General features: G+C 37.6%; 1 protein-coding gene across 1 annotated transcript in view; it reads left to right on the forward strand.

The window, feature by feature from the left end:
- PIWIL4 (piwi like RNA-mediated gene silencing 4) overlaps positions 1-13,772 on the forward strand; it is a 49,826-nt gene extending 36,054 nt beyond the window's left edge. Inside the window, exons 16-20 of the mRNA XM_007184974.2 lie at positions 8,914-8,984; positions 10,354-10,507; positions 12,171-12,296; positions 12,403-12,550; positions 13,262-13,772. Coding sequence (XP_007185036.1) covers positions 8,914-8,984; positions 10,354-10,507; positions 12,171-12,296; positions 12,403-12,550; positions 13,262-13,378 — 616 coding nt within the window. The 3' untranslated portion in view covers positions 13,379-13,772. The remainder of the gene's footprint in view (positions 1-8,913; positions 8,985-10,353; positions 10,508-12,170; positions 12,297-12,402; positions 12,551-13,261) is intronic.
- Positions 13,773-27,829: the final 14,057 nt, after the last annotated feature.

The raw sequence follows: 27,829 nt of genomic DNA on the forward strand, positions 1-27,829 counted from the left end.
TAGGCAAGGATGAGGGCTAACACATTAAGCATTGACTCATAGTACATGTTAAATTGTAGTTCTTAGAAGTGTTTCAATATTCGTAACTAAACAATGTGTTTTGAGGCTGTTTTGAACCATGTTTTCTTCCTAGAATTAAGCTATGTGATTTACTCCACTAAATTGTGATCAGGTATATATTTGGGATTGTGAGAAACAGGAAAAGCAGCAGTGTAACTGCGTGCCTCTGACTTCAGGTTGTATGAGATCCCTGTTCTGTGTGTCACTTCCTTAATCAAGCACATAAGGGACTTCCGGCTTGTTAGCAGCATTTCTAATTGCATCATTATTATTGCACAGATTTAGAGAACTGGAATAATGTGGACACATATATACCACTAAGTCATGATCTTCATTTTCCAAGTGCTTTTTTTTTTTTTTTTTTTTTTCTTCTCCTGTTTTTATTTGCAAAATGTGTTTTACTCAGAGTTAGTCTGATTCTCAGAAGTATCAAAGTAAATTCTTTGGAGGTACAGACTACTTCTTAATTTAGTATGATCCTGTCTAGATATTTCTCTGGTATTAAAGACCTAGACCGCAATCAGTTTGCCAGTCATTACATTTGATTTCTCCTTCGGAAATTGTGCCTGAGACATGGATCTCAAAAGGTGGAACATTAATGGAGTCATACGCTTTAGGAATTTCTACAGCATCTACCATAATGCTTTCCTAGTACCATTAGGCGCTAGGCTTCTACAATACCCAGCAGTCATGGCTTGTGATTAATTACAGTGAAGTATAAATAATCTGAAATCTTAAAATTAATTTTTTGTTGCAAAAACAATAATGTAAACACAATCATTTCATTTAAAAAAAATCCATACAAAGCTAAAACCCCCCTTTAGTCATTGTTCTCCGTCCCCATTTCCTCTCCTTCTGCCTGTCCTGCGCACCTTCCCAGAGGTGCTAACATGTTGGCATGTGATCTTCAAGATCACACAGACACAACACACACACACACACATCCCATAAGAAAAATAGAGAATTGTTCTGTGCTGTTTTGATAGGTAGGATTATATTGTGTGTGTGTGTGTGTGTGTAACATCCTTATTTTTACTCACTAACAGGCCTTAGATATCTTTCCATGTTTACTACATACAGATCTACTACATTTTATATTCTATTCTCCAGTGTTTCTGTAGATAGAGTTAATTTATCCTATTGTAATCTCCTTAGGAAACCCTTCAACTAGTATTCTTTTTTTTTTTTTTTCCACACACACACACTGTATTTTATTTTTACAAGAGATAGATAGACTGACACCAAGCATTGTACATGGATGACCACAACAAAAGCAACAATGATTGCAATTACCAAACATGAAACACACTTATACTATGTCATAACATTGACATTCAGTCCAGTAATCCTCCACTGTAACAGCTCCTTTACTTTGCAGTGAAAATTGATTTGTATATTCTTTTCCTCTGAGTCCTTGTGGGATTTTTTTTTTTTTTAATTCAGACAGAAAGTCACAAAAATTATACTCATCCTCATCAGTTCACTCAGTCCCATGTAATTAATTTCTTTTTTTTCATCTTGATCTTTTGTTAGCACTTTTATGAGTTCATCAGTTTTTCATTAGAGTTCTGAAAATCCTTATTCATTCAGTTCAGCAGTACAGTCAGTTACCAGAAACCTGTACTTGTCAGAGTCTTTTCCATGAATTTCTTGAAGATGAAACTCTTTTATAGGAACATATTTGCAAAATCATCAGAGTACACCCAGAACTGTCTGTAAATGACAAAAGACTTAAAAATGACCATGGTTAAAGATTTGATGAAAGTTCATAATAATGCAGTTGACAAGAAAATTAGTTATTTCTGAGATATACATTTTAAAGTAATAACTAGGATTATTACTTATAACATTATACCAGAACATATAAGATTTTTAGATGTTTCCTGTAATGTCTGAAACATTTATATTAACATATTTCCATACATATTTCCATACAAATACAAATATAAGATTTTTAGAAATTTCATGTAATGTCTGAAACATTTATATTAACATATTTCCATACATATTTCCATACAAATACAAATATAAGATTTTTAGAAATTTCATGTAATGTCTGAAACATTTATATTAACATATTTCCATACATATTTCCATACAAATACAAATATAAGATTTTTAGAAATTTCATGTACTGTCTGAAACATTTATATTAACATATTTCCATACATATTTCCATACAAATACAAATATAAGATTTTTAGAAATTTCATGTAATGTCTGAAACATTTATATTAACATATTTCCATACAAATAACCCAATGAAAGTTTAGTATTAGTTGTTTTGTTTGTTTTTTTATACTGCAGGTTCTTATTAGGCATCAGTTTTATACACATCAGTGTATACATGTCAATCCCAATCGCCCAATTCAGCACATCACCATCCCCACCTCATCGCAGTTTTCCCCCCTTGGTGTCCATATGTCCATTCTCTACATCTGTGTCTCAACTTCTGCCCTGCAAACTGGCTCATCTGTACCATTTTTCTACGTTCCACATACATGCATTAACATACGATATTTGTTTTTCTCTTTCTGACTTACTTCACTCTGTATGACAGTCTCTAGATCCATCCACTTCTCAACAAATGACTCAATTTCGTTCCTTTTTATGGCTGAATAATATTCCATCATATATATGTACCACAACTTCTTTATCCATTCGTCTGTTGATGGGCATTTAGGTTGCTTCCATGACCTGGCTATTGTAAATAGTGCTGCAATGAACATTCGGGTGCACGTGTCTTTTTGAATTACGGTTTTCTCTGGGTATATGCCCAGTAGTGGGATTGCTGGGTCATATGGTAATTCTATTTTTAGTTTTTTAAGGAACCTCCATATTGTTCTCCATAGTGGCTGTATCAATTTACATTTCCACCAACAGTGCAAGAGGGTTCCCTTTTCTCCACACCCGCTCCAGCATTTGTTGTTTGTAGATTTTCTGATGATGCCCATTCTAACAGGAGTGAGGTGATACCTCATTGTAGTTTTGATTTGCATTTCTCTAATAATTAGTGATGTTGAGCATCTTTTCATGTGCTTCGTGGCCGTCTGTATGTCTTCTTTGGAGAAATGTCTATTTAGGTCTTCTGCCCATTTTTGGATTGGGGTGTTTGTTTCTTTGATATTGAGCTGAATGAGCTGTTTATATATTTTGGAGATTAATCCTTTGTCCGTTGATTCATTTGCAAATATTTTCTCCCATTCTGAGGGTTGTCTTTTCGTCTTGTTTATGGTTTCCTTTGCTGTGCAAAAGCTTTGAAGTTTCATTAGGTCCCACTTGTTTATTTTTGTTTTTATTTCCATTACTGTAGGAGGTGGATCGAAAAAGATCTTGCTGTGATTTATGTCAAAGAGTGTTCTTCCTATGTTTTCCTCTAAGAGTTTTATAGTGTCCAGTCTTATATTTAGGTCTCTAATCCATTTTGAGTTTATTTTTGTGTATGGTGTTAGGGAGTATTCTAATTTCATTCTTTTACATGTGGCTGTCCAGTTTTCCCAGCACCACTTATTGAAGAGACTGTCTTTTCTCCATTGTATATCTTTGCCTCCTTTGTCATAGATTAGTTGACCATAGGTGCGTGGGTTAATCTCTGGGCTTTCTATCTTGTTCCATTGATCTATGTTTCTGTTTTTGTGCCAGTACCATATTGTCTTGATTACTGTAGCTTTGTAGTATAGTCTGAAGTCAGGGAGTCTGATTCCTCCAGCTCCATTTTTTTGCCTCAAGACTGCTTTGGCTATTCGGGGTCTTTTGTGTCTCCATACAAATTTTAAGATGATTTGTTCTAGCTCCGTAAAAAATGCCATTGGTAATTTGATAGGGATTGCATTGAATCTGTAGATTGCTTTGGGTAGTATACTCATTTTCACAATGTTGATTCTTCCAATCCAAGAACATGGTATATCTCTCCATCTGTTGGTATCATCTTTAATTTCTTTCATCAGTGTCTTATAGTTTTCTGCATACAGGTCTTTTGTCTCCCTAGGTAGGTTTATTCCTAGGTATTTTATTCTTTTTGTTGCAATGGTAAATGGGAGTGTTTCCATAATTTCTCTTTCAGATTTTTCATCATTAGTGTATAGGAATGCAAGAGATTTCTGTGCATTAATTTTGTAACCTGCAACTTTACCATATTCATTAATTAGCTCTAGCAGTTTTCTGGTGGCAGTTTTAGGATTCTCTATGTATAGTATCATGTCATCCGCAAACAGTGACAGTTTTACTTCTTCTTTTCCAATTTGTATTCCTTTTATTTCTTTTTCTTCTCTGATTGCCGTGGCTAGGACTTCCAGAACTATGTTGAATAATAGTGGTGAGAGTGGACATCCTTGTCTCGTTCCTGATCTTAGAGGAAATGCTTTCAGTTTTTCACCATTGAGAATGATGTTTGCTGTGGGTTTGTCATATATGGCCTTTATTATGTTGAGGTAGGTTCCCTCTATGCCCACTTTCTGGAGAGTTTTTATCATAAATGGGTGTTGAATTTTGTCAAAAGCTTTTTCTGCATCTATTGAGATGATCATATGGTTTTTATTCTTCAATTTGTTAATATGGTGTATCACATTGATTGATTTGCGTATATTGAAGAATCCTTGCATCCCTGGGATAAATCCCACTTGATCGTGGTGTATGATCCTTTTAATGTGTTGTTGGATTCTGTTTGCTAGTATTTTGTTGAGGATTTTTGCATCTATATTCATCAGTGATATTGGTCTGTAATTTTCTTTTTTTGTAGTGTCTTTGTCTGGTTTTGGTATCAGGGTGATGGTGGCCTCATAGAATGAGTTTGGGAGAGTTCCTTCCTCTGCAATTTTTTGGAAGAGTTTGAGAAGGATGGGTGTTAGCTCTTCTCTAAATGTTTGATAGAATTCACCTGTGAAGCCATCTGGTCCTGGACTTTTGTTTGTTGGAAGATTTTTAATCACAGTTTCAATTTCATTACTTGTGATTGGTCTGTTGATATTTTCTGTTTCTTCCTGGTTCAGTCTTGGAAGGTTATACCTTTCTAAGAATTTGTCCATTTCTTCCAGGTTGTCCATTTTATTGGCATAAAGTTGCTTGTAGTAGTCTCTTAGGATGTTTTGTATTTCTGCGGTGTCTGTTGTAACTTCTCCTTTTTCATTTCTGATTTTATTGATTTGAGTCCTCTCCCTCTTTTTCTTGATGAGTCTGGCTAATGGCTTATCAATTTTGTTTATCTTCTCAAAGAACCAACTTTTAGTTTTATTGATTTTTGCTATTGTTTTCTTTGTTTCTATTTCATTTATTTCTGCTCTGATCTTTATGATTTCTTTCCTTCTGCTAACTTTGGGTTTTGTTTGTTCTTCTTTCTCTAGTTTCTTTAGGTGTAAAGTTAGATTGTTTACTTGAGATTTTTCTTGTTTCTTTAGGTAGGCTTGTATAGCTATAAACTTCCCTCTTAGAACCGCTTTTGCTGCATCCCATAGGTTTTGGGTCGTCGTGTTTTCATTGTCATTTGTCTCTAGGTATTTTTTTATTTCCTGTTTGATTTCTTCAGTGATCTCTTGGTTATTTAGTAACGTATTGTTTAGCCTCCATGTGTTTGTGTTTTTTACGTTTTTTTCCCTGTAATTCATTTCTAATCTCATAGCGTTGTGGTCAGAAAAGATGCTTGATATGATTTCAATTTTCTTAAATTTACTGAGGCTTGATTTGTGACCCAAGATGTGATCTATCCTGGAGAATGTTCCGTGTGCACTTGAGAAGAACGTGTAATCTGCCGTTTTTGGATGGAATGTCCTATATATATCAATTAAATCTATCTGGTCTATTGTGTCATTTAAAGCTTCTGTTTCCTTATTTATTTTCATTTTGGATGATCTGTCCATTGGTGTAAGTGAGGTGTTAAAGTCCCCCACTATTATTGTGTTACTGTCGATTTCCTCTTTTATAGCTGTTAGCAGTTGCCTTATGTATTGAGGTGCTCCTATGTTGGGTGCATATATATTTATAATTGTTATATCTTCTTCTTGGATTGATCCCTGGATCATTATGTAGTGTCCTTCCTTGTCTCTTGTAACATTCTTTATTTTAAAGTCTATTTTATCTGATATGAGTATAGCTACTCCAGCTTTCTTTTGATTTCCATTTGCATGGAATATCTTTTTCCATCCCCTCACTTTCAGTCTGTATGTGTCCCTAGGTCTGAAGTGGGTCTCTTGTAGACAGCATATATATGGGTCTTGTTTTTGTATCCATTCAGCCAGTCTATGTCTTTTGGTTGGGGCATTTAATCCATTCACGTTTAAGGTAATTATCGATATGTATGTTCCTATGACCATTTTCTTAATTGTTTTGGGTTTGTTTTTGTAGGTCCTTTTCTTCTCTTGTGTTTCCCACTTAGAGAAGTTCCTTTAGCATTTGTTGTAGAGCTGGTTTGGTGGTGCTGAATTCTCTTAGCTTTTGCTTGTCTGTAAAGCTTTTGATTTCTCCATCAAATCTAAATGAGATCCTTGCTGGGTAGAGTAATCTTGGTTGTAGGTTCTTCCCTTTCATCACTTTAAGTATTTCATGCCACTCCCTTCTGGCTTGCAGAGTTTCTGCTGAGAAATCAGCTGTTAACCTTATGGGGGTTCCCTTGTATGTTATTTGTCGTTTTTCCCTTGCTGCTTTCAATAATTTTTCTTTGTCTTTAATTTTTGCCACTTTGATTACTATGTGTCTCGGTGTGTTTCTCCTTGGGTTTATTCTGTATGGGACTCTCTGTGCTTCCTGGACTTGGGTGGCTATTTCCTTTCCCATGTTAGGGAAGTTTTCGATTATAATCTCTTCAAATATTTTCTCTGGTCCTTTCTCTCTCTCTTCTCCTTCTGGGACCCCTATAATGCGAATGTTGTTGCGTTTAATGTTGTCCCAGAGGTCTCTTAGGCTGTCTTCATTTCTTTTTATTCTTTTTTCTTTAGTCTGTTCCGCAGCAGTGAATTCCACCAGTCTGTCTTCCAGGTCACTTATCCGTTCTTCTGCCTCAGTTATTCTGCTATTGATTCCTTCTAGTGTAGTTTTCATTTCAGTTATTGTATTGGTCATCTCTGTTTGTTTGTTCTTTAATTCTTCTAGGTCTTTGTTAATCATTTCTTGCATCTTCTCAATCTTTGCCTCCATTCTTATTCCGAGGTCCTGGATCATCTTCACTATCATTATTCTGAATTCTTTTTCTGGAAGGTTGCCTATCTCCACTTCATTTAGTTGTTTTTCTGGGGTTTTTTCTTGTTCCTTCATCTGGTACATAGCCCTCTGCCTTTTCATCTTCTCTGTCTTTCTGTAACTGTGGTTTTTGGTCCACAGGCTGCAGGATTGTAGTTTTTCTTGCTTCTGTTGTCTGCCCTCTGGTGGTTGAGGCTATCTAAGAGGCTTGATGGGAGGCTCTGGTGGTGGGTAGAGCTGACTGTTGCTGTGGCGGTCAGAGCTCAGTAAAACCTTAATCCACTTGACTGTTGATGGGTGGGGCTGGATTCCCTCCCTGTTGCTGTGGCGATCAGAGCCCAGTAAAACCTTAATCCACTTGACTGTTGATGGGTGGGGCTGGGTTCCCTCCCTGTTGGTTGTTTTGCCTGAGGCAACCCAACACTGGAGCCTACCCGTGCTCTTTGGTGGGGTTAATGGCAGACTCTGGGAGGGCTCACGCCAAGGAGAACTTCCCAGGACCTCTGCTGCCAGTGTCCTTATCCCCACGGTGAAACAGAGCCACCACTCGCCTCTGCAGGAGACCCCCCAACACCAGCAGGTACGTCTGGTTCAGTCTCCCCCAGGGTCACTGCTCCTTCCCCTGGGTCCCGATGCACACATTACTTTGTGTGTGCCCTCCAAGAGTGGGGTCTCTGTTTCCCCCAGTCCTGTCACAGTCCTGCAATCAATTCCCACTAGACTTCAAAGTCTGATTCTCTAGGAATTCCTCCTCCCGTTGCCGGACCCCCAGGTTGGGAAGCCTGAGGTGGGGCTCAGAACCTTCACTCCAGTGGGTGGACTTCTGTGGTATAAGTGTTCGCCAGTCTGTGAGTCACCCACCCAGCAGTTATGGGATTTGATTTTACTCTGATTGCGCCCCTCCTACCGTCTCACTGTGGCTTCTCCTCTGTCCTTGGACGTGGGGTGTCCTCCTTGGTGAAGTCCAGGGTCTTCCTGTCAATGATTGTCCAGCAGCCAGTTGTGATTCTGGTGCTCTCGCAAGAGGGAGTGAGAGCACGTCCTTCTACTCCGCCATCTTGGTTAATCTCCTCCTTCCAAGTGCTTTTAATGAATAATTTTAGCAAGAGAACTTGCTTCTGAAATCTAGATAAGTTAATCATGTTAAGATTTCAATTCCCAAAAACTTACCTACAGAAATGAAGTTTATGCTTGAGAAATCTTTGAATATTTTTAAAGTAGATCTGCTAAATTAATAAATTCTCTTATAATAATAATGTAGTGGCCTCTATTTATCAATGCTTATTATGTACCAAGTGCTGTGCTAAGTACTTTACATATATTATCCAGTTTAATTTTTACAACAACTCTATGAGGTACTAACTACCTTACTATCTTATAAATTTCCTTGGCACAAATGAGGAAACTGAGGCTTAGGTTCACATAGCAAAGTCACATAGCTGGTGAGTATACCAGCCAGGATTTGAACCCAGAGACGTCTGATGCTAGCGCTGTGCTTTAGTTTCTCGTATCAATAAATTTTATTTGGGGGGGGCGGTGAGGGAGAGCATTTTAATATAATTGTGATCATACAGTGTATATAAAATTATGAATGTTAATTTACTTATGTCTATTTCTTAATACTAATGCATGCTTAGAATAGAAATTTTGAAATTGAACTTTACTTTTGTTCTTTGCTTACTTTAGATGGTTCTCCCGCTGTGTCCTTCAGAGAACATCGGCTGATGTTGCAGATTGCTTAAAAGTTTTCATGACCGGTACTAAAAATGTAACAATGGGGGTGGGCTCCAAGCACTGTTCTTTCAGACCCAAAATTCATAAGCCTCTAGCAGACCAGACAGGTGGAAACAGACTTCTCAAGCCTGCCTGAGTTGACTGACACCCAGTTGGAGACCCTGAAATTGTGGCCTGACTCAAGCTAACAGACAGGCTCTGTAGAATTTACATTTGTGTCTGTGTGTGATAAACTAAAAGCCAGGAGGAAAAAAAGTTTGTAGCTGCTGGTGGCTCTTGCAAGCAGTTTGAAGGTCAAAAGAAACCTACCCTGGAGGAGTAAGGATTATGACAGACCAGCATTAGGTCTAGAAGTAGGAGAGAAGCTTTTGGGGCTGGGATTGGGATGCTGACAGATCAAGAGTGGCATGGCAGGAGAAGATGGGAAAGACAGCAGGTGGGGAGGGTGCCCTCCTTACAATGGGATGCAGTAGAAAGAGGGGGTCTGGGGTTCCCATGCCCTTTCCAACCCTGGTCTGGATCTGGCTTGGCCACTCCCTAGCAATGTGACCTGTGCAAGTCACTCCCTGATTTGCATCGTCCCAACTATAAACTTTGGGGGGAGTCATAAATATTTGTTTCCAAAAAAGGTGAATTTGGTGACATATTTTGGTAGTGGACTTACCTATATGGTCATCTTCTATCAAACTAAAATGAATTTCCTGGACAATAAACTCTCCTAAAACAATGGTGCCGTATATGCATGAAAAGAAATATTTTATCATATTACTTTCCCCTCACTTCAAAACCTTAGTAGCAGTTATGAAAAGTTTGTGTTGGGTAGGAGTTACTGTCTGGTCTCTGCTCTTTAGGCAATTTCTTAGAGCGAGTGGAAATTTTTCAGAGTTCATATTGTCAGCGAGACTGATGGGTGAATCCATGTGAAGAGATGCTTTTAGAGGAACAGCCAAGTCTTTTCCTTATGTTTTCATATTTCTGCTCATTAGAGAAGAAATTTACATAAAATTATCCAGTCTGTCCTTATTGAGAGGATTTATAGATTTAAAGAAACTAAATTAGTATTAATTTGGGTTTGGGAAATGTGTATGTCTATTGCATGAATTAAATTTTAATTTATTGCTTAAATATTAAAATTTTACTAAAGAGATATGCTAAGTTTGAGAATATATCATGCCATAAAAACCATAATGATTCCTTAAATAGCAGAGTTGCAGGAATGTTCTGGAAAGGTATCCATTTTTATATTATTGCAAATACAACCCAAATTAGGTATTACCCTATCTTATCATGGTCTGAACTAGCAAGCTATTTAAATGTTGAAATATATGGGAATGTTATTCTTTGTTGGCATCAGGCAAGTCATTCTTTTCTTAATAACACCAAATCCTGCAGGGGCACTGAACAGATGGTACAAGCATAACCACGGTTTGCCAGCACGGATAATTGTGTACCGTGACGGTGTAGGGGATGGTCAGCTAAAAACACTCATTGAATATGAAATTCCACAGCTGCTGAGCAGTGTGTCAGAAGCAAGTTCAAATACCAGGTATCAAATTAGTATCCTTTCCCCACTTCCAGTTCTAGCACATTCATCGCAACTATTAAAACTGCTATATGCCAGCATCTCTTTTTCTTTTTCCATGCAGTTTCGCTCCGTTTTTGCATTATGCGAGTGCAACCAACCCTAGATTGGAGGGTAGTTGGGATGGTATTATGTAAATAGTCTGGGTGGTATGAGCTTTTGGGGGCCCTGGGTCGGGGCACCAGAAGAAGGCAGGAATCCTCCAGAGCGCCTGACACTGAGATTCAGCAGGAAGCCTGCAGGGCTGCTGGCAGCTGAAGATGCTTCATACGTATTAATATGCTAGGGAAAAAAACAAGCTGTGGTTTCTAATTTGAGGCCTAAATCAACACACAGGGCAAAAGCCTCTGACATGCAGGCACTGATGTGCAGCTCAGGTCTGCAGAAGATGCTGAGAATGGTGTGTGTGCTGTGAAAGCTGGGCTGCATATGAAAATCAGATCATGCTAAACACCAAGTACCTTGCTCTACTGTCACATTTCTAGGTTCAATGTCTTGGTATATTTTCCTCCATGACTGTATCAAGTGGTAAGTGCAAGAAAAATGTTAGAACTAGAAAATGGAGGAGGATGACGATCTTCAGTTGGCTTCTTAAAATCCTCAGAAAACATCTTATTCCACTGTGCATAGAGCTTGGTCTGTAGGGTTAAACCGTCATCACCACCGTCAACCAAAGTGTCACAGCCACGAGCCCCAAAGGAGCTGAGGCTTGACCTCATTAGTGACCATCAGAAAGGAGGGAGAGCGTCATAGTTTGGAGGCAGAACCACCTTTAGCTGTATCCAAAATATCAGAGCCAAAATTTCTCATTCCCCGCTGACCTTGGGTTAGTTAGATTTTATTAAGAATCACCCCCATGCAATTTGGGGATCGCAGGAGTAAATTTAGCAGTTGATGGTGTTAAGGAGTTAGTTCTGCACTATAACATCAACTTTTAAAAAGTTTCAAATTGAAAATAATATATTTTTAAAATAATTAAAACAAAAGTGAAATTTCAGTGACCCTTGCATCCTAGAGGTTTCTTCCATGATGGGTGAATATTTGGATTTGGATTTTACCAAATACTGACTTAACACTTGGTCATTTAGCATTTGGCCCATATGTGTATGTGGACCATCCATTGATCCTCCCAGGTGCGTGTTTTGCAGGATTCAGAAGCGTTGATTTGAGGAATAAGAGGAACTTCTGGTTCTTCCTTTGCTATTCAGAAATTGAGAAGAGTGAAGGTGAAAATAGATGATTGCTAATGGGAAGAAAATCTTGTCTCCACGGATAATTCTGGAAAATCTTTCTTTAGAAATGCTGATTGTAGTTCATTGTCCTGTGAACCATTGTTCCCTGCCCCCCTTCAGTGATATAAATCGGTCAAATGACTGAGCATACCACGCTTTTGCAACAAATGAAGACAGTCCTTGATTTAAAAAATTGTTTGTGTCTCTGGGGGAGGGGAGGTCGGGGGTAATTTTTCTTTTCTTTGTTTTGCAATGTTTCGCTGATCAATTAATTTATTTCATTTTAAAATTACCCCAAAAAAATATAAATAAATAGAAAGTTGCATGGCTTGGTTTAATTCTCTCCATATTATTTATTTATTTATTTATTTTTATTTTGCCTCTCTTATTCCAAGCCCCAAACTGTCAGTGATCGTGGTCAGGAAGAAGTGCCTGCCACGATTCTTGACGGAAACAGGCCGAACTCTGCAGAACCCACCACCTGGCACCGTCGTGGATTCAGGAGCAACGCGGCCTGAATGGCAAGTCTGTTAGAAAATCCGTTTTTAACAAAGCTTTGACTGTGTGTGGTCAGGTTTGGTCCTGTTCTGCGAGCCCTCTTTCTCACAGTCCGTCTTTTCCCCTCAGGTACGACTTTTACTTGATCAGCCGGGTCACTTGTCGGGGAACCATTAGTCCCACCTACTATAATGTCATTTATGATGACAACGGCCTGAAGCCCGACCACATGCAGAGACTCACATTCAAGCTGTGCCACCTCTACTACAACTGGCCAGTGAGTGACAGCTGTTTATTTAGGTACAGAGTGGTACTCAAGGTGCCTACCAGGGAATTGTCACCCGATTCACCTTTGCGTCCCAACCCCTGGCACAATGCCTGATTTTCCACAAAGGAGGGATGAATGGATGAGTGAATGACTTCTTAAGTCCACAGTGGATGAAACCCACTCTATCATAGGCATAAAATAGCAGTAACTCTTATAATGCATTAGCATTGATAATTTCTAGAAGACTTTATTATATACATGTTCTTATGCCAGCCTGGGAGGAAATCAGGGTATTGTTATTTCCAAGTTACAGATGAGGCAGTTGAAGACAACTCAGATGTTGTGTCTGGTGGGAAAGTAACAGGCTTGGCTCTGTTCTGTATTCCTATACGTTAGGCCCAGAGCTGCTCACCAAGTCCAAAGCCAAGATTTGCTCTGAGCCCCTTGGAACATCAAGTCTTAGGAAACTTAGATCAGCCCTAAGCATGTGGCTTGCAGGTCCCAGCACCGGGAAGCCAGACTGGCCCTCTCTGCTCTCCCATCTTGCTCAGTGAATTTAAGTTCCCAGGAGCAAGGGTGCCCTTTGTTGATTGAGTTTGGTTCTAATTGACTTACATTCTATCGTGTATAAAACTAGTGGATGAAAAAACTCAGGAAAATAATATCACTTTGAAGAGGAAGTTATCCTCTTAATCAGTACCAATACTTTTTCCTCCTTAGGGCCTAATCAGTGTTCCAGCCCCGTGTCAGTATGCACACAAGCTGACCTTTCTGGTGGCACAAAGCACTCATAAAGAACCAAGTTTGGAATTAGCCAATTCTCTCTTCTACCTGTGATGACATGAACCACGGGCGTCCCTAGCGGAGGATTCTGAGGAGTCGTTGGTGTACTTCGTACAAATCTGCCATGAGCTCGAGGCTATGACTGGGGGAAGGAGATTGAGTTCAGTTTTTTTTGTTTTTTTTGGTTTTTTTGAGTTTAGTTTTAATTTATGGGGAAAAAAAAGAAACCCAAACAACTGAATCTGAAATGATTCAAAAGAAATGTATGTTGTTTTATTTTAAAGAGTTATGTGCTTGGAGTGAATGCTCATTGTGGTGTATGGAATTAAAATGTACCATCACCTGAAAGTAATACCACAAAGCTAAATAGCTTCTAAGAAAATAAGTGTTTGCATGATGCTTTGATGGTAGGTAAACGGGGTCTACTTTCTACACTAAAATTTGCAGAAGTTTTCTTAAATTATGTTACAGAGCGTTTTGTTGTGTGGTTTAAATAGTTGTTAGAAAATAAAGAACATTCAGAGCATCACATGTGTGTTTATTGTTATCCAAACTTCAGTTGGCATTTCATGTGAATTTCATTATTTTAGGGTTTTCAGCAAAGACTCTTACCCAGTAGACCACTTCACCATCACTCTTTGAGTTATATTTCTAAAAATGAATATTTCACTTATTCTCTTTTTGAAAATTGAAGTATAGTTAATTTACAATGTTGTGTTAGTTTCAAGTGTACAGTAAAGTGATTCAGTGATATATATATATATATATATGTATATATATATATATATTCTTTTTCAGATTTTACTTGTTCTCTTAGGAGATTTTATTTCACTTAGTAGCAACTGCTCTCATTGATGACCTTGCTTCCTACCACACAGAAAAGACAGACAGCATCAGGAGAGAACTTGCACAGGCTACCATCCCATCTACCCACCTAAGGGCATCTCTGTGCATAGACCCTGCCCCTCGCCTCATTATCATAAATAAACTGTGTCTGCGCTCCTGTGGAAGGCCCTCCACTGGTGTACTAAATCCCGTTGCCTCTGCTCTATCAAGAACACTGCTTTAGCAATCCTTCCCTCTCCCTTCTGCATCATCAATTTCCCTCTCACACTGGATTATTCCCATCAGCATTGTAAATATACTCTTATTGCTTCCATATTAAAACAGAAACATTTGCCCTCCAGCTCCCACCCCATTTCTTTGCTCCTCTTTACAGAAAAATGTACCCAATTCCATACTCCACTCAGAATTTCACCACAACCACGAGAGCAAAATTGCTTTTGTCAAGGTGGCCAGTGACCTCCGTTTTATTAAATCCGATGGTCAATTCTCAGTCCTCATCTTCCCTGACCTGTCACAGCATTCAACCCAGTTGGTCATTTCCTCCATCTTGAGACACCACGTGGCCTCTAGGATAACACTTTCCTGGTTTCTCTCCTGTTGCATCCATCACTCCTTCTCAGTTTCCTTTGCTGGCTTCTCCTCATCTTCTATCCCTTTCACATGAGACTGCCCCAGGGATGAGAATATTTCGATGCAGGAAAGTTCAGAGTTCCAGATTCTTCTCTCAGGGGAGAGAGTGTGTGAAAGGCTGCGGTGAAGTGGGGAGCAGAGAGCAAAAGGTTCTCTCTGAGGGATGAGGGGAAGCAGACACCAGTGCAGAGATCATTTAAGAGAGCACAGTCTTTTCCTATTTGAGAGTTTTGTCCAGGCCAGGCAAAAATGCACCCACCATGGGTCCACTCCAGTAATAGTAACAATAACCTTTTGTGGGGGGTAAGAGTGGGGGGGGGGTTTAATACATTGCAGGCACAGTGCCAAGCCCTTTACATACACATTTACTCTTCACGGCAACTATATGAATTAGGCATTATAATGACCATTTTACAGGTGGTAAAACTGAGCCATGTGGCTAACCAAAGTTTATAAAATTAATAATTAATTGTGGAGCTAGAACTTGTCCTCAGGTGTGTTTGACTCCAAAGCCTGAGAGGTGAACCACAAGACTCTACTTCCTTAATAAAAGATTAAAAAAAAAATTTCTCCCAGAGTTCTTAGATGAGATAGTGTCTTATATGCTTTAAAGTTGGCCTTGAATAGCAAGTCTTAGAGGCAAGGCACTGTATAAATCCAGAGTGGTTGTGTTTTTGTGTTGATGATGTGGTTTTCTTCCTTCCAAGTACAAGGATGATGTAAAGTGCCACCAGCTAACAGCCGGCTTGTATAAACCTACATGCGGCACGTTGATGAGACAAGCCACAGGCCTGTAGAGTTCTTCATCCTTTTACCTATAAAGTACTGTTCAAGGTAGTGGCTCTTTACCATTTTAACCCACCAGGGGGCACACAAGGACTGTCGTATAGGCCGAGCCCTCTGCCTTTGCCTGGTCCGTGTGGTACAACAGATTGTGGAAGAATAGCCAACCCCAGGTGAGCTGCCAGAGGGCAGCATAGATTAGGAAACTCTTCATTTGAGCTCTGGTTCCAACTCTTTTAGCTTTGGGATGTGATTGGGATGTGATAACTTCGCCTCTATGAGACTGTTACCCCATTTGCAATATGAGAAGGGGTTGGAGTAGACCAGTAGCGCTCAACCTTGGAAACATTAGAACTTCCTATATTTAAAAGCTTTGTTGAAGAACATTGGCACCTGGGCCCACCTCCAGAAATAATGATTTTATTGGTCTGAAGTGAAGTCTGATCATCAGGTGATCCTGATGGTTAGCCAGGGTTGAGGACTACTGGTCTAGGGCAGCACTGGGTTTGAATCCCAGAACCACCACTTACCAGCTGTTTGACCTTGGGCAAGTGACTTAACGTCTCTGAGCCTCAATGTATCTACCTGTAAAGACACCTAACAATGTTCACATTGTAGAAATGTGTAGAAATGTCCAGTCTACGGTCTCTGGGTTTAATCAAGAGTGCCATGTTATTATACTTCATGAGACATGAAGTGACATAATTTAGTCAGCAGATACTCACAGGTCCATGTAACGTGCCAGGCACTATGCTAGGTTCTGAATTCTTCTACAATCTTGCTTAAAGGAAAGCTTAATGTTTTCTCTAGATATAAGCAGTCTACCAGTTGCTGTTTTAGGGAGTGGGTTTTTTGGTTTTGCTTTTATTTGGGGTTGGAAAGCAGGCTCTGGAAGAGAGCACACTTTAAATACATTTCCATGGCAGCCATGAAGGGCACTAATCACACCTCCTGCAGCTGGCTGACGGCCTCCAGATGCTACGCTCAGGGTCCACTGCAGTGGTGATGTTGAGAGCAGGCTTACCTCAGGCTGCTCCTTGCCACTGACTGGGCCCAGCAGAGGTGCTAGATTTGGGCCATTTCTGCCCAACATGGGACTCTACTATTGGGCAGTCCTCTTTGACTTGACCAAGGCTTTCTCAGAACTGCCCTGTAGTCTGGGGCTCTTCCTACCAACCCATTTCCCTTCCCCCTCTCCTTTCATGGATGTCAGACTGGCATCTTGGTCTGCTCTCCCTACTTAACTACTCCCTCTCACTTTCATCCTTCACAGGCTTTTCTCTCAATAAATCTCTGAAAAGTCTAATTCTGCCTTGGTGTCCGTTTCTTGAGGGACTCAAACTGACACAACTTCCTTAACCACTAAGTCATTTTTAAGTTTTTAATAAAAATGAGCTGATTCTTAGTCTTAGGAATCCCCATTGACCACAACCTGAAATTTAAAAGAAAACTATTTGAGATGTCATATTTTTTAAATATTGGATTTCAAGTTAGCAACTTCCCATAGGACAGTTTACTCTTAAATCTTCCTAACACACTTCAACATCTCAGACATGAAATGCCTGCTTTTGAGAAGTGCTGTCAAATGCCTGAGTTTTGTTGCTCAGATTAATTTGTACTTTTCACTTTCAACTTGACCCATTACCCCCTGGCCAAGACAGTCCAACAGTCCTGATGGGAAAGATGAGGAAAGGACTTGTTTTGAAGGGGGAGAGGGTGAGGATGACTGAAGAATTTAAGATGGAATCCAGTTCCTTCCAATTTATTGAGAAAGTTTTAAAAAATCCTTAATTTTAAATTTATAAAAATAATAGACTTTCATTATGGAATATTTGGAAGGTACAAAAACATATAATGAGGTGGGAAAAAAGTCACCAATACGCCTACTACCCAGAAGTACATACTGTCAACACTCTGATATATACTTTTCATCTAGTCCTTTAGCTATACCCTACATATAGTTTTATATACTTAATGTTTCACATATGATTATAACATGTTTTTTGTATTTTGTTAAAAATTTGGTAAGCATAAGTTTTAATGATTGAATAATATTTTATTGTACAGATGTAACAATTTCCCCTCTTTTTAAAAATTTATTTTCTTGAAATATAGTTGATTTACAATGTTGTGTTAATTTCTGCTGTACAGCAAAGTGATTTTTATATATATATAAAAATACGTATTCTTTTTCAGGGTATTGAATATAGTTCCCTGTGCTGTACACTAGGACCTTGTTGTTTATCCATTCTACACATAATACTTTGCATCTGCTAACCCCAAACTCCCAACCCATCCTTCCTCCATTCCACTGTATATTTTGCTCTTTATTGTAGCTCTAGGTTGTTTCGCATTTTTCCTTGCTATAAAAAGATGGAATAATTTTTCTTCACAGTATTTTGGGTTGGTTCCTTGGGTTAGATTCTTAAAAGTGAAATTAATAAGTCAAAAAGTTAGAACACTTTTAAGGTGCTTGGTATATATTGCAAATTTTTTTCCCAAAATGTCATATCTTAGGCTCTCACAGCTAACAAGTTTTGTATATTCTCATTAGAAGCAAAATACTTTGTTAATATGGCAGATGTCAGATAGTTTGTTTTTATTTATATATATTTGATTACTGGTAAAGGAAAACAATTTGAAAATGTGTATTAGCCATTTATATATATATTTTTTTGAATTTTATTTTATTTATTTTTTTATACAGCAGGTTCTTATTAGTCATCAATTTTATGCACATCAGTGTATACATGTCAATCCCAATCTCCCAATTCATCACACCACCACCACCGCCCCCCCACTGCTTTCCCTTCTTTGTGTCCATTCGTTTGTTCTGCACATCTGTGTCTCTATTTCTGCCCTGCAAACCATTTCATCTGTACCATTTTTCTAGGTTCCACATATAAGTTTTAATATACGATATTTGTTTTCCTCTTTCTAACTTACTTCACTCTGTATGACAGTCTCTAGATCCATCCACGTCTCTACAAATGACCCAATTTCGTTTCTTTTTATGGCTGAGTAATATTCCATTGTATATATGTACCACAGCTTCTTTATCCATTCGTCTGTCGAAGGGCATTTAGGTTGTTTCCATGACCTGCCTATTATAAATGGTGCTGCAGTGAACATTGGGGTGCATGTGTCTTTTTGAATTATGGTTTTCTCTGGGTATATCCCCAGTAGTGGAATTGTGGCTCATATGGTAATTCTATTTTTAGTTTTTTAAGGAAACTCCGTACTGTTCTCTATAGTGGCTGTATCAATTTACATTCCCACAAACAGTGCAAGAGGGTTCCATTTTCTCCACACCCTCTCCAGCATTTGTTGCTTGTAGATTTTCTGATGATGCCCATTCTAACTGGTGTGAGGTGATACCTCATTGTAGTTTTGATTTACATTTGTCTAATAATTAGTGCTGTTGAGCAGCTTTTCATGTGCTTCTTGGCCATCTCTATGTCTTCTTTGGAGAAATGTCTATTTAGGTCTTCTGCCCATTTCTGGATTGGGTTGTTTGTTTTCTTAATATTGAGCTGCATGAGCTGTTTATATATTTTGGAGATTAATGCTTTGTCCATTGATTTGTTTGCAAATATTTTCTCCCATTCTGAAGGTTGTCTTTTCGTCTTGTTTATGGTTTCCTTTGCTGTGCAAAAGCTTTGAAGTTTCATTAGGTCCCATTTGTTTATTTTTGTTTTTATTTCCATTACTCTAGGAGGTGGATCAAAAAAGATCTTGCTGTGATTTATGTCAAAGAGTGTTCTTCCTATGTTTTCCTCTAAGGGTTTTATAGTGTCCTGTCTTACAATTAGGTCTCTAATCCATTTTGAGTTTATTTCTGTGTATGGTGTTAGGGAGTGTTCTAATTTCATTCTTTTACATGTAGCTGTCCAGTTTTCCCAGCACTACTTATTGAAGAGACTGTCTTCTCTCCATTGAATATCCTTGCCTCCTTTGTCATAGATTAGTTGACCATAGGTGCGTGGGTTTATCTCTGGGCTTTCTATATTGTTCCGTTGATCTGTATTTCTGTTTTTGTGCCAGTACCATATTGTCTTGACTACTGTAGCTTTGTAGTATAGTCTGAAGTCAGGAAGTCTGATTCCTCCAGATCCGTTTTTTTCCCTCAAGACTGCTTTGGCTATTCGGGGTCTTTTTTGTCTCCATACAAATTTAAAAATTTTTTTGTTCTAGTTCAGTAAGAAATGCCATTGGTAATTTGGTAGGGATTGCATTGAATCTGTAGATTGCTTTGGATAGTATAGTCATTTTCACAATATTGATTCTTCCAATCCAAGAACATGGTATAATCTCTCCATCTGTTGGTATCATCTTTAGTTTCTTTCATCAGTGTCTTATAGTTTTCTGCATACAGGCCTTTTCTCTCCCTAGGTAGGTTTATTCCTAGGTATTTTATTCTTTTTGTTGCAGTGGTAAATGGGAGTGTTTCCTTAATTTCTCTTTCAGATTTTTCATCATTAGTATATAGGAATGCAAGAGATTTCTGTGCATTAATTTTGTATCCTGCAACTTTACCAAATTCATTGATAGCTCTAGTAGTTTTCTGGTGGCATCTTTAGGATTCTCTATGTATGCTATCATGTCATCTGCAAACAGTGACAGTTTTACTTCTTCTTTTCCAATTTGTATTCTTTTTATTTCTTTTGCTTCTCTGATTGCCGTGGCTAAGACTTCCAAAACTATCTTGAATAATGGTGGTGAGAGTGGACATCCTTGTCTTGTTCCTGATCTTTGAGGAAATGCTTTCAGTTTTTCACCGTTGTGAATGATGTTTGCTGTGGGTTTGTCGTATATGACCTTTATTATGTTGAGGTAGGTTCCCTGTATGCCCACTTTCTAGATAGTTTTTATCATAAATGGGTGTTGAATTTTGTCAAAAGCTTTTTCTGCATCTATTGAGATGATCATATGGTTTTTCTTCTTTAATTTGTTAAAATGGTGTATCACATTGATTGATTTGCATATATTGAAGAATCCTTGCATCCCTGGGATAAATCCCACTTGATCATGGTGTATGATCCTTTTAATGTGCTGTTGGATTCTGTCTGCTAGTATTTTATTGAGGAGTTTCGCATCTATATTTATCAGTGATATTGGTCTGTAACTTTCTTTTTTTGTAGTATCTTTGGTTTTGGTATCAGGGTGATGGTGGCCTCATAGAATGAGTTTGAGAGTGTTCCTTCCTCCTTAATTTTTGGAAGAGTTTGAGAAGGATGGGTGTTAGCTCTTCTCTAAATGTTCTATAGAATTCACCTGTGACGCCACCTGGTCCTGGACTTTTGTTTGTTGGAAGATTTTTAATCACAGTTTCAATTTCATTACTTGTGATTGGTCTGTTCATATTTTCTATTTCTTCCTGGTTCAGTCTCGGAAGGTTATACCTTTCTAAGAATTTGTCCATTTCTTCCAGGTTGTCCATTTTATTGTCATAGAGTAGTTTGTAGTAGTCTCTTAGGATGTTTTGTATTTCTGCGGTGTCTGTTGTAACTTCTCCTTTTCCATTTCAAATTTTATTGATTTGAGTCCTCTCCCTATTTTTCTTGATGAGTCTGGCTAATGGTTTATCAATTTTGTTTTTCTTCTCAAAGAACCAGCTTTCAGTTTTATTGATCTTTGCTATTGTTTTCTTTCTTTCTATTTCATTTATTTCTGCTCTGGTCTTTATGATTTCTTTCCTTCTGCTAACTTTGGGTTTTGTTTGTTCTTCTTTCTCTAGTTCCTTTAGGTGTAAGGTTAGATTGTTTATTTGAGATTTTTCTTGTTTCTTGAGGTAGGCTTGTATAGCTATAAACTTCCCTCTTAGAACTGCTTTTGCTGAATCCCATAGGTTTTGGATCATCGTGTTTTCACTGTCATTTTTCTCTAGGTATTTTTTCATTTCCTCTCTGATTTCTTCAGTGATCTCTTGGTTATTTAGTAATGTATTGTTTAGCCTCCATGTGTTTGTGTTTTTTACGTTTTGTTCCCTGTAATTGATTTGTAATCTCATAGCATTGTGGTCAGAAAAGATGCTTGATATGATTTCAATCTTCTTAAATTTACTGAGGCTTTATTTGTGACCCAAGATATGATCTATCCTGGAGAATGTTCCGTGTGTACATGAGAAGAAAGTGTAGTCTGCTGTTTTTGGATGGAATGTCCTATAAATATCAATTAAATCTATCTGGTCTATTGTGTCATTTTAAGCTTGAGTTTCCTTATTAATTTTCTGTTTGGAAGATCTGTCCATTGGTATAAGTGAGGTGGTAAGGTCCCCTACTATTATTGTGTTACTGTCGATTTCCTCTTTTATAGATGTTAGCAGTTGCCTTATATATTGAGGTGCTCCTATGTTGGGTGCATATATATTTATAATTGTTATATCTTCTTCTTGGATTGATCCCTTTATCATTATATAGTGTCCTTCCTTGTCTCTTGTAAGATTCTTTATTTTAAAGTCTATTTTATCTGATATGAGTATTGCTACTTCAGCTTTCTTTTGATTTCCATTTGCATGGAATATCTTTTTCCATCCCCTCACTTTCAGTCGGTATGTGTCCCTAGGTCTGAAGTGGGTCTCTGGTAAACAGCATATATATGGGTCTTGTTTTTTTATCCATTCAGCAAGACTGTGTCTTTTGGTTGGATCATTTAATCCATTCAAGTTTAAAGTAATTATTAATATGTATGTTCCTATGTCCATTTTCTTAATTGTTTTGAGTTTGTTTTTGTAGGTCCTTTTCTTCTCTTGTGTTTCCTACTTAGAGAAGTTCCTTTAGCATTTGTTGTAGAGCTGGTTTGGTGGTGCTGAATTCCCTAGCTTTTACTTGTCTGTAAAGCTTTTGATTTCTCCATCGAATCTGAATGAGATCCTTGCCAGGTAGAGTAATATTGGTTGTTCTTCCCTTTCACCACTTTAAGTATATCATGCCACTCCCTTCTGGTTTGTAGAGTTTCTGCTGAGAAATGAGCTGTTAACCTTATGGGAGTTCCCTCATATGTTATTTGTCGTTTTTCCCTTGCTGCTTTCAATAATTTTTCTTTGTCTTTAATTTTTGCCAATTTGATTATTATGTGTCATAGCGTGTTTCTCCTTGGGTTTACCCTGTATGGGACTCTCTGCAATTCCTGGACTTGGGTGGCTATTTCCTTTCCCATGTTAAGGAAGTTTTCGACTATAATCTCTTCAAATATTATCTCGGGTCTTTGTCTCTCTCTTCTCCTTCTGGGACCCCTATAATGTGAATGTTGTTGTATTTCATGTTGTCCCAGAGGTCTCTTAGGCTGTCTTCATTTCTTTTCATTCTTTTTTCTTTATTCTGTTCTATGGCAGAGAATTCCACCATTCTGTCTTCCAGGTCACTTATCTGTTCTTCTGCCTCAGTTATTCTGCTATTGATTCCTTCTAGTGTAGTTTTCATTTCAGTTATTGTATTGTTCATCTCTGTTTGTTTGTTCTTTAATTCTTCTAGGTCCTTGTTAAATATTTCTTGCATCTTCTCGATCTTTGCCTCCATTCTTTTTCCGAGGTCGTGGATCATCTTCACTATCATTATTCTGAATTCTTTTTCTGGAAGGTTGCCTATCTCCACTTCATTTAGCTGTTTTCTGGGGTTTTATCTTGTTCCTTTATCTGGTACATAGCCCTCTGCCTTTTCATCTTGTCTATCTTCCTGTGAATGTGGTTTTTGTTCCACAGGATTGGAAACTGCAGGACTGTAGTTCCTGTTGCTTCTGCTGTCTGCCCTCTGGTGGATGAGGCTTTCTAAGAGGCTTCTACACGTTTCCTGATGGGAGGGACTGGTGGTGGGTAGAGCAGGCTGTTGCTCTGGTGGGCAGAGCTCAATAAAACTTTAATTCACTTGACTGCTGATGGGTGGGGCTGGGTTCCCTCCCTGTTGGTTGTTTGGCCTGAGGCGACCCACCACTGGAAACTTCCTGGGCTCTTTGGTAAGGCTAATGGCAGACTCTGGGAGGGCTCAGACCAAGGAGTACTTCCCAGAACTTCCACCACCAGTGTCCCTGTCCTCATGGTGAGACAGAGCCACTCCCCGCCTCTGCAGGAGACCCTCCAACACCAGCAGGTAGGTCTGCTTCAGTCTCCTGTGGGGTCACTGCTCCTTCCCCTCTGTCCCGATGCACACCCTACTTTGTGTGTGCCCTCCAAGAGCGGAGTCTGTTTCCCCTAGTCCTGTCGAAGTCTTGCAATCAAATCCCACTAGCCTTCAAAGAATGATTCTCTAGGAATTCCTCCTCCCATTGCCAGACCCCCAGGTTGGGAAGCCTGACGTGGGGCTCAGAACCTTCACTGCAGTGGGTGGAATTCTGTGGTATATGTGTTCTCAGTTTGTGAATCACCCACCCAGCAGTTATGGGATTTTATTTTATTGTGATTGTGCCTCTCCTACTGTCTCATTGTGGCTTCTCCTTTGTCTTTGTATGTGGGGTATCTTTTTTGGTAAGTTCCAGTGTCTTCCTGTTGATGATTGTTCAGCAGTTAGTTGTGATTCCAGTGTTCTCGCAAGAGGGAGTGAGAGCACGTCCTTCTTGCCATTTGTATTTTTTGTTTGTGTTTTTCTTGACTTCTATAAGGCTTTTGTATTTTAAAGATATTAATACTTTGTCATACTTTGGTAGCTATGTCCCTAATTTACCATGTGCTTTTAAATTTTGTTTATGTTGTCTTTTCAGCTTCAGAAATTTTAAGTTTATATATTCAAATGATCACTGTTTTCTGTTAATGTTATGAAAGCAGAGTGTGATTTGAAACCTAGAAAATCTATGCCTGTCTAGATATTTGACAAATATGACCTTTTTTTGGTTTTTATTTCCTTTCCTATAGTGCTGTGCATCCATCTAGAATATATTTTAGTGTAAAGTGAGTACTGTATCTAAGCTATTTTCCCCAAATCTGGAAGAGAATTGATGGGTTTAAAAGAGAACCAAATATAAATCCTGAAAATGAAAAATAGAATCATTGAAATAAATACCTCAATCGATTTGTTAACTGTAGACTAAAAACAGACAAAGAGAGGATTAATAAATCAGAAAGCAGACTTTAGGAAATCAGTAGATTTAGAATGCAGTACAAAGAGCTACACGTGGAGTGTAAAATGAGATACCTCACCACACATTTGGTAGAAGTTCCAGAAATAGGAAATACAAAAAACAGGTAGAAGGTGGAGGCAATTTTCAAGAGATAATGCCTTCAAGTGTTCCAAAATTGGAACACACATTCTTAGAGTGAAAAAAAATCACAAGGAGAATAAATAAGAAAGTTTCATACTTAATACAGTTTGATGAAATTATAGAACATCAAGTATAAGGGAAAATCTTAAAAGATTTCCAAGAAGAAGTGTAGAGTTGCAGACCACCTGCAAAGAAGCAATGACACTGCCTGTAGCGTAAATGAGAAAAAAATTGAATAATATCTTTAAAGTCTTGAGAGAAAAGAATAATGAAGCTAGAACTCTATGTGCAGCTAAATGAACTTTGAAGAATGAGTGATAAATTAAAAAATTCAAATATAATGAGGGTTTACTGCCCACAGACCCTTGCTGAAAGAGCTACTAAAGAATGTACTTCAGTATAAGAGAAAACAAACCCACTGAACAAAGCAAAGATGAGTAAAGAAATTAGTAAAATATGTTGTAAATCTAAACTAATATTGGTTGTTTAAGCTCATACAACTCAATAAGAACAACAACAAACAAAATTGAAAAATGGGCGAAGACCTAAATAGACACTTCTCCAAAGAAGACATATAGATGGCCAATAGGTACATGAAAAGATGCTTATCATTGTTAATTATTAGAGAAATGCAAATGAAAACTGCAATGAGGTACCACCTCACACAGGTCAGAATGACCATGGTTAAAAAGTCTACAAATAGCAAATGCTGGAAAAAAAGGTGTGGAAAAAAAAAGGAACCCTCCTATAATGTTGATGGGAGTGTAATTTGGTGCAGCCACTATGGAAAACAGTATGGAGTTCCTTAAAAAACTAAAAACAGAGTTGTCATGTGATTCAGCAATCTCACTTCTACACACACATCCAGACAAAACTATAAATCAAAGAAGATAAAGGCACCCCTATGTTCAGAGCAGCACTATTCACAATAGCCAAGACATGGAAACAACCTAAGTGTCCATCAACTGATGAATGGGTAAAGAAGATGTGGTATATATACACAATGCAATATTACTCAGCCATAAAAAAGAATGAAATAATGCCATTTGCAGCAACATGGATGGGCCTAGAGATTATCATACTAAGTGAAGTAAGTCAGACAGAGAAAGACAAATATCATGATATCCCTTATATGTGGAAACTAAAAGAATGATACAAAAAAAATTTATTTACAAAACAGAAACAGACTCACAGACATAGAAAACAAACTTACAGTTTCCAAAGGGAAAAGGTTGGGGGGGAGGGTAAATTAGGAATTTGGGAGTAACATACACACAGTACTATATATTAAATAGATAAACAACAAGGACCTAGTGTATAGCAGAGGGAACTATACTCAATATTTTGTAATAACCTATATGGGAAAAGAATATATACATTCTTTTTCAGATTTTATTTATATATGTATATATATATATATATATATATATATATATATATATATATATATTCCTTGCTGTATTATTTTAAAGCAAATCTATACATCTTACAATTAAAATCTGGCTCTTTGTGGGGAGAGACTGGTAGAAGAAAGTTTTAGCAAGACTCATGAAGAAAAAGAGAAGGCAGAAATAAAATAATGTTAGGGATAAAAAATGCACAGTAGAGATTTTAAAATATCATGTTAATAACACCATTATGCCAATAATTTTGAACACTTGAAAGAAAGGTATAATTTTCTAGAACTATGTAAATTAAGACAATTTATCCCAAAAGAAATAGAAAAATTTACTATAGTATAGTGGTCAAGAGTATAGCTCCTACAGCCAGACTGCTTGTGTTTGATTTTGGCTCTGCTGTTACTGTATGAGCTTTAGCAAGCTACCTAACCTTTCTTTGCCTTAGTTTCCTCATATGTAAAATGGGAATAATAACTACACCTAGATCATAAGACTGTTGTGTTGATTAAATAAATATTTGTTGTTGAAATGCTTGGATTAGAACAAGGGCCTCGTACTGTGTAAGTGTTACCTACTGCTAATATGGTAGTGACAAAATAACAAGAGATTGCATCAGTAGTCAAAAATGTCCTTCCTAAAAAGGAAACAGGGCCAGAAAGATTTACAGCTGAGTTTTACTATAGTCAAGGAACAAATAATTCCTATCTTATACAAACTGTTCCAGAGAGTAGACAAGTAGACAAAGCCATTCTGTTTATTTTATGAGGCAATATAATTTGATTCTCAAACCAAAGACAGTATAAAAAAGAAAACCACATGCCAACCTCATAAACATAGATGTAAAAAATCCAAGTAAAATATTAACAGATCCAGTTTAGCTGAATAGAAGAATACACTTAAAAAATATAACCTAGCATGATTTATCCCAGGGATGTACAGAAGTTTTAACTTAAGAAAATCTGTCAGTGTAATTCACCATGTTAGCAGGGTAAAAGAGACAATCCACATGATCACTGAAAAGGTGCAGACTAAGCTTTCAAGAAAATTTAGTACTAATTTGTGACTTAAAAAGACAATTCTTAACAAAGTGTAGATAGAAGAAAACTTGAACATCCTTGACTTGAAAAAAAGCATCTAATAAAAACGTACATCATATCATAATAAATTTTATCATATTACATAAAACAAGTGCTTAGAAGCTTTCCATTAAAGTCAAAAACAGACAAAGTTATCCACTACCACATCATCAATAGTGTTATAATTACATCTAATATAAATTATCATTATTTATTCATGGTATGATTGTCTATTTAGAAAACCTAAGAAATTCTTCAGAACTAATAAAATCACTCAACAGGACAGATCATATAAAACTACCTTCAAAAACAAATAGCATTTCCACAGGCTAGCATTATACAAAGAAATTGAAAAAAAATCTAATTTAGCAATAAAAGTAATTTGATGCCTAAGAGTAAATAAAACAAAAACTTTGTAAAATTTTTTGCTGAGAAAATTTCAAAAATGGTATTGAAAAACATATAAAAAGCTTTTAAAAAGTAAATAGATATACAGTACTCATGAATAGGAAGATTCAATATGGTAAAGATGGTAACCCTCCTCCAAATAAATCTAAATTTTTAATGCAATTCCAATAAAA

Source organism: Balaenoptera acutorostrata, chromosome 9 (genome assembly GCF_949987535.1).
Source record: "Balaenoptera acutorostrata chromosome 9, mBalAcu1.1, whole genome shotgun sequence".
NCBI lineage: Eukaryota > Metazoa > Chordata > Mammalia > Artiodactyla > Balaenopteridae > Balaenoptera > Balaenoptera acutorostrata.